The following is a 6,000-nucleotide window of genomic DNA, read 5'->3' as shown; positions in this document are numbered from 1 at the left end:
AACTCATTCTCCGTGATCTTTTCTACAGTATGTAGCTAGACGGGTAATCTGGTAGATAATTATAATACTGTATGCATGATAATCATGAAGAGAGACTATAGACATAAATCTTCTATATACAAGGATTTATCGTAAATTAGATTTACGGTAATTAAAAAACTATGGGACATACTTAAGTGTTACACCTGCTACATGGGATGCAGTTACAAAGTTACTTAGGTTTAAAAAAGCTAAACTTATATCAAGTTAAACCTTTCTCAGACCCGGTAGCTTGATACAATAAGGAAAAGGAGGCAAAACAGTCTTCTGGCCAACCGTAGCCAGTTTTGCCTCATTGGCGGAAGGAAAGCTATTCCAACCCCAAAAAGCAGTTTAATAATTTCCCTGGATCAATTAAACTCCATCCATTGCCTTTTTTTTATAAGTCTCAGTGCCATTTGTCCCAATATAAACGTCAAGCCATTTTTTTAAATGCCATTATTGTATTTGCCATTAATAACTCATGGTATACTTTGACTACTCAAACTGTAAAGAACCCTTTCCTTTTCCCACTTTTGATGTTTGAATCGCATTTCCTCCTCATGAGAAGAGTGTCCCTGGCCCTTTGTACAGTTCTTGGAATTAAAAAATCCTGTGCCAGTTCTTTAAATTGACCTTGTATACTTATCCATGTTAATATGGTAACCAGGATACGTCCACACTAGTCTGGTTTCTTGCAGATATGTCTGCCACTGTAAAAATCCTAGAAACGGGATTTGCAGAAATCTTTGCACATGATGCAAAAACAACCTCAGATGTATGAAATAGATTTTTAGTCACAGAAATTTCTGATACAAATCTGTTTGAACTTCCCCTAAGGAGTATTTTTTTCCAAGCTAAACAAGTCCAATGTTTCGAACTACTCATTATAAGAGAGACTTCCCACCCATTTAATAATTTTAGTTGCTTGCCCTCTTATACTTTTTTTGCTGTGTGGTGCCCAAAATAAAATCTCATATTCAAGAAGAAGCCTTGCAAATGATTTATAGAGGAACAATGTTACATTTGGATCACAGGTTTTTTATTTCTCTTTGCTTTTGCAACTACAGCCTGACATTGAGTCCTACGGCTTAGTGCTTGTCTACATGTAGTGTTCTCAGACAAGAAGAATGTACACAGATCCCTTTTTATGTATTGCTTATCCAAAAATGTGCTGCATGTAAACAAACTTTCCCCGCATGTTCACTGATATTGGTGTTCAGTGACAGAAAATATCTTACTATATTCTCAAATGAGCAACAATAATTAGGTATAAGCAGGTAAAAGACTATAAATGGTATTTCGTTTTTACTTTAGAGATTTACCTTGTTCTTCATCAATTTTCCGTAAATATTTCCTCATTATGCTATTTACATCATCTTCTTTGCCTTCCGCTTCAGGTCTTTTATTTTCTTGTATGATTTCTGATGTTATCGGCTTCCCTGAGTAACCTTCTCCATCCACTCTTTGTACACGGGGTCGACTTTTAATACTATCTGCACTTTTGCAGGAAATAACAGAACCAGAAGAGGATGATGAATCAGATAGATTTCCCAGATCTTCCCCAATACTTGAACTTTTCTTTAAAACACTTTTCAATCCCCTTGTGGAAAGGCTTGGTTCATGTGATGGGAGATCACCAAAATGAACACTGAGTGGTCGTTGACCATCTCTTCTATCCCTGGAAGTTTTGGACAAACTTTGAGTTGATTGCGACCTTCTAAGAGCAGGGAGGATTTCATCAGAATCATCTCTTAATTTCCTTTCAAAACTGAGACTGGGTACTTTCCCATTTGAACAGCTTTCATAATTTCCATTATCAGCTAAATTAGAAAAACTTCTATTTTGGAAAATAAGAGATTGTTTCCCAAAATTATTTTCACCAACTTCTTCGAGTGGTGTTTCGAGACACTGTCTCCATGGCCTTAGTCTTATAGAACTGGCATCATCAACTCCTAATTCTGAAGATGCTTGTTTAAAACTTACACTATGTGGAAGTTGATGAAGAGATTCACAAGAACCAAACTTTGCCATGCGCTTAACAGCAGGTGACAATGTTGGATCATCTTTTTCAGACGATAAGCAGCGAAGGCTTGATGAACGCATTAATCCTTGACCTGTTAAAGGCTTTTCATCTGAAAGTTTGCTCAGGGCAACCGAAAAATCTTCTTCATCATCATCATCATTAAGCCGTGTGCATCTTCTGAGGGAAGAAGCACCAGTTGTGCGGTAAATAGGCAGTGAAGATGTATCCTCCATAACTAGGGATGACTGGTCTTTTTCAGAAGCCCTTTTCTTTCTCACTTCATCTAAAAATTCAGAGAGCGCGGATGAGGAACGTGGAAACTTTTCCTCTACTGGCGAGGATTGCCTTCTGCCTAGCGTTGGAGCTTTATTTTCAGTATTAAGCACTATGCTTGTGTTCTCCTTTTCTGAGAATAAAACATTGTTTCCATAAATCTTTGATGCAGAACTCAAGGAAGAACTTGGTCGACTCACATCCTGATCGTTGTTATCTTTTTGCCTGAAAAAAATACAAAACAAAGATGAGGGCTTAATGTCTAAAGTTCTACTAAACACACGAGAATAAGGCCAATTAGACTCAATGAATACATTTTTGCCGTGTTGCATTGAATTAAATGAGCATTTTAATCACCATTTTTCCCAAGATAACAGCAAAGGGAACCCTAATATCGGCTTTTCTATGGAACAAGTGCAATCTGGCTTTTGTAGAAAATGGACACTAAGTGAAGATGAAGAGTTGGGCTTTGATAACCTAAAATGTTCATGATAAAGAGCAATTGCTGCGATTAATAAATTACTATATTATAACTGACAAGACAGTATAGTGAATTATAGTAAAACCTAAGAACGATTGTTACTCTTTTTCTTTTTGTTTATTAAAGAAAATCAAGTATGAAAATGAATAACAGAACAGAAATGTAAAAAAAAGTTAAGCAGCCACAATTAATATGCATCACACATTGAAATAATACATCAAGAGATACAATTTAGCATTATTATAATCAGCCTGCAGTCAAATGCAATGGTTAGTCTTGTCCTAAGTAGAATGAGTTATTTATTTTCATGTGTATTGGTAATGATGCACCTTTAGTTTAGTCTACTGACAGTTGTAAACAATGTTTATATTGACCTATATTTTAACCCCTTGATGACCGGCCTATTTTGGACCTTAATGACCAAGCTATTTTTTACGTTTTTCAATCGTCGCATTCCAAGAGCTATAACCTTCTTATTTTTGCGTCGACATAGCTGTATAAGATCTTGTTTTTTGCGGGACAAGTTGCACTTTTTAATAGCACCATTTTTAGGTACATATTATTTATTGATTAACTTTTATTAACTTTTTTTTGGGGGGGAATAGAAAAAAATCAGAAATTTCGCCACTCTTTTTTGCGTCCTAAATCTACGCCGTTTACCGTGTGGTATAAATAACACAATAACTTTATTCAGCGGGTTGTTACGATTGCAACGATACCAAATTTGTATAGTTTTTGTATGTTTTACTACTTTTACACAGTAAAAACGCTTTTTTTTTCAAAATTATTTGTTTTTGTGTCTCCATATTTGAAGAGCCGTAACGTTTTTATTTTTTCGCCGATGCGGTCATATGAGGGCTTTTTTTTTGCGGGACGACTTGTAGTTTTTATTGGTACCATTTTGGAGTAGATGCGACTTTTTGATCACTTTTTATTACATTTTTTTAAAGTCAGTATTCACAGAAAACAGCAATTTTTCCATACTTTTTTATTATTTTTTTTACGGCGTTCACCGTGCGGGTTAAATAATGTAATAGATTTATAGTTCGGGTTTTTCATTTTTTTTCACATTTTTTTTTAAATTAACTTTCTTAAACTTTTTTTTCACTTTTTTACTAGTCCCATTAGGGGACTATAATATACGATTCTGCGATCGCATTTATAATACACTGCAATACTTTAACACGGACAGGCATCTGCTAGGTCATGCCTGCGGCATGATCTAGCAGGCATTCACTCCAGGCAGCCTGGGGGCCTTTATTAGACCCCCGGCTGCCATTAGAGACACAGACACTCGGCGATCGTATCGCTCTCAAAAGTGTCCGTTCCCGATTTCCCAAAGGCAAAACATGCAATTCATGTAATTGCAGGGGCGTAGCTAGGGGGGGGGGCAGGCGGGGCATGTGCCCCGGGCACAACTAGGTGGTAGGGAAGGGAGGGCGCCGTGGCAGAGCAGCTGATCGCTGCTGATAGACGCCCTGTATGTCGAACACCAGCAGCAGCGATCAGCGTTAGGAAGAGCCAGGAGTTCATGCGGCGGCATTTTGACTGGGGTCTGTGATGGCCCGGGAGTGGACCAGTCCAGTCACATTACCTGTCACCTGACCTCACTGGTCCACTCCCGGGCTGTCACCGACCCTAGTCAGAAGGAACTCCGCCGCTGCGTGCGCCGCACGACCTCCTCGGCTCCATAGGGGAGTCACGTAAGGCAGAGCGGAGAGTGGTATGTAGGCTACCGCTCACCGCTCTTTTTACAGTGTGGCGCTATTTACAAGGGGGTGGCGGTCTGTGTGTGGCACTATCTACAAGGGGGGAGTGTGATGCTATTTACAAGGGGGGGAGTGTGCCGCTATCTACACGGGGGGCAATGGGCTGTGTGTGGCACTATCTACAGAGAGAGCTGTGTTGGTGCTGTTTACAAGGGGGGCTGTGTATGGCGCTATCTACAAGGGGCTGTGTTTGTCACTATTTACAAGGGGGGCTGTGTGGCGCTGTTTGGCGCTGTTTACAAGGGGGGTCAGTGTGGCGCTATTTTACAAGGGGGGTCAGTGTGGCGCTATTTACAAGGGATTCAGTGTGGCGCTATTTACAAGGGGGTCAGTGTGGCGCTATTTACAAGGGGTCAGTGTGGCACTATTTACAAGGAGGGGCTGTGTGGCACTATATACAAGAGGGGCTGTGTGGCATTATCTACAAGTGGGGGCTGTGTGTGGCACTATCTACAAGGGGGGCGGCTGTGTGGCACTATCTACAACAGGGAGGCTGTGTGGCACTATCTACAACAGGGGGTAGTGTGGCACTATCTACAACAGGGGGGCTGTGTGGCACTATCTACAACAGGGGGGCTGTGTGGCACTATCTACAACAGGGGGGCTGAGTGGCACTATCTACAACTGGGGGCTGTGTGGCACTATCTACAACAGGGGGTTGTGTGGCACTATCTACAACAGGGGGACTGTGTGGCACTGTCTACAACAGGGGGCTGTGTGGCACTATCTACAACAGCTGTGTGGCACTATCTACAACTGGGGGGCTGTGTGGCGTTAACTACAAGAGGGGGCTGTGTATGGCACTATCTACAGGAATCTGTGTGTGGCATTATCTACAAGGGGCTATGTGTGGCTTTCTTCTAATTTATTGTTATGGTAACTCCCTTATAGAACTTTATCACTTGTAAAGTTTACAAATAGTTTTATGCTCGAGAGTCGAGTTACATTAAAAAAATTGTGAAAAAAAAATGACACCTCATTGATTGGTAGAGCAAGCAAACACCGTGAGGGGGAAGGAAATGTCGGGAAAGAAGTTGGGGGGGGGGGGGCGCCAATCTGAATCTTTTCCCTGGGTGCAGGAGAACCTAACTACGCCTCTGTGTAGTTGTATAACACCATAAATATTGTTCATTGGCGTTAAACCATTGAAACGTGTTATTTTCTTTTTTATACTAAATGTGATCCTAGATGTTACATACAGCTCCATATATCAGGAAAAGTCACATCAAGCCAGATACAGACACCAGTCAGATTTGTATGCCTTTCTATGACTTTTAGCAGTATAGCTTCAAGGCATCCACAACATAAGATAACTATTAAACATGATGGCACTATGCAACCAAAACATGCCCTAATGTGTATAGTATTGTGAGGGCAATTCTTAGCGTCTTCTAGGAATGAATATCTATTCGAAGTGTTACATAAAATGCATT

At 40.3% G+C, this 6,000-nt stretch overlaps 1 protein-coding gene across 1 annotated transcript in view; it reads right to left on the bottom strand.

The window, feature by feature from the left end:
• Positions 1–1,326: 1,326 nt before the first annotated feature.
• The window catches only part of MYO18B (myosin XVIIIB), a 625,429-nt gene continuing 620,755 nt past the window's right edge, over positions 1,327–6,000 (bottom strand). Inside the window, exon 43 of the mRNA XM_075825873.1 lies at positions 1,327–2,542. Within this exon, the coding sequence (XP_075681988.1) occupies positions 1,327–2,542 (1,216 nt within the window). The remainder of the gene's footprint in view (positions 2,543–6,000) is intronic.

This window comes from Rhinoderma darwinii, chromosome 1 (assembly GCF_050947455.1).
Source record: "Rhinoderma darwinii isolate aRhiDar2 chromosome 1, aRhiDar2.hap1, whole genome shotgun sequence".
NCBI lineage: Eukaryota > Metazoa > Chordata > Amphibia > Anura > Rhinodermatidae > Rhinoderma > Rhinoderma darwinii.
The sequence above is the reverse complement of the archived record's forward strand: the minus strand, read 5'-3'. Positions and strand labels throughout refer to the sequence as shown.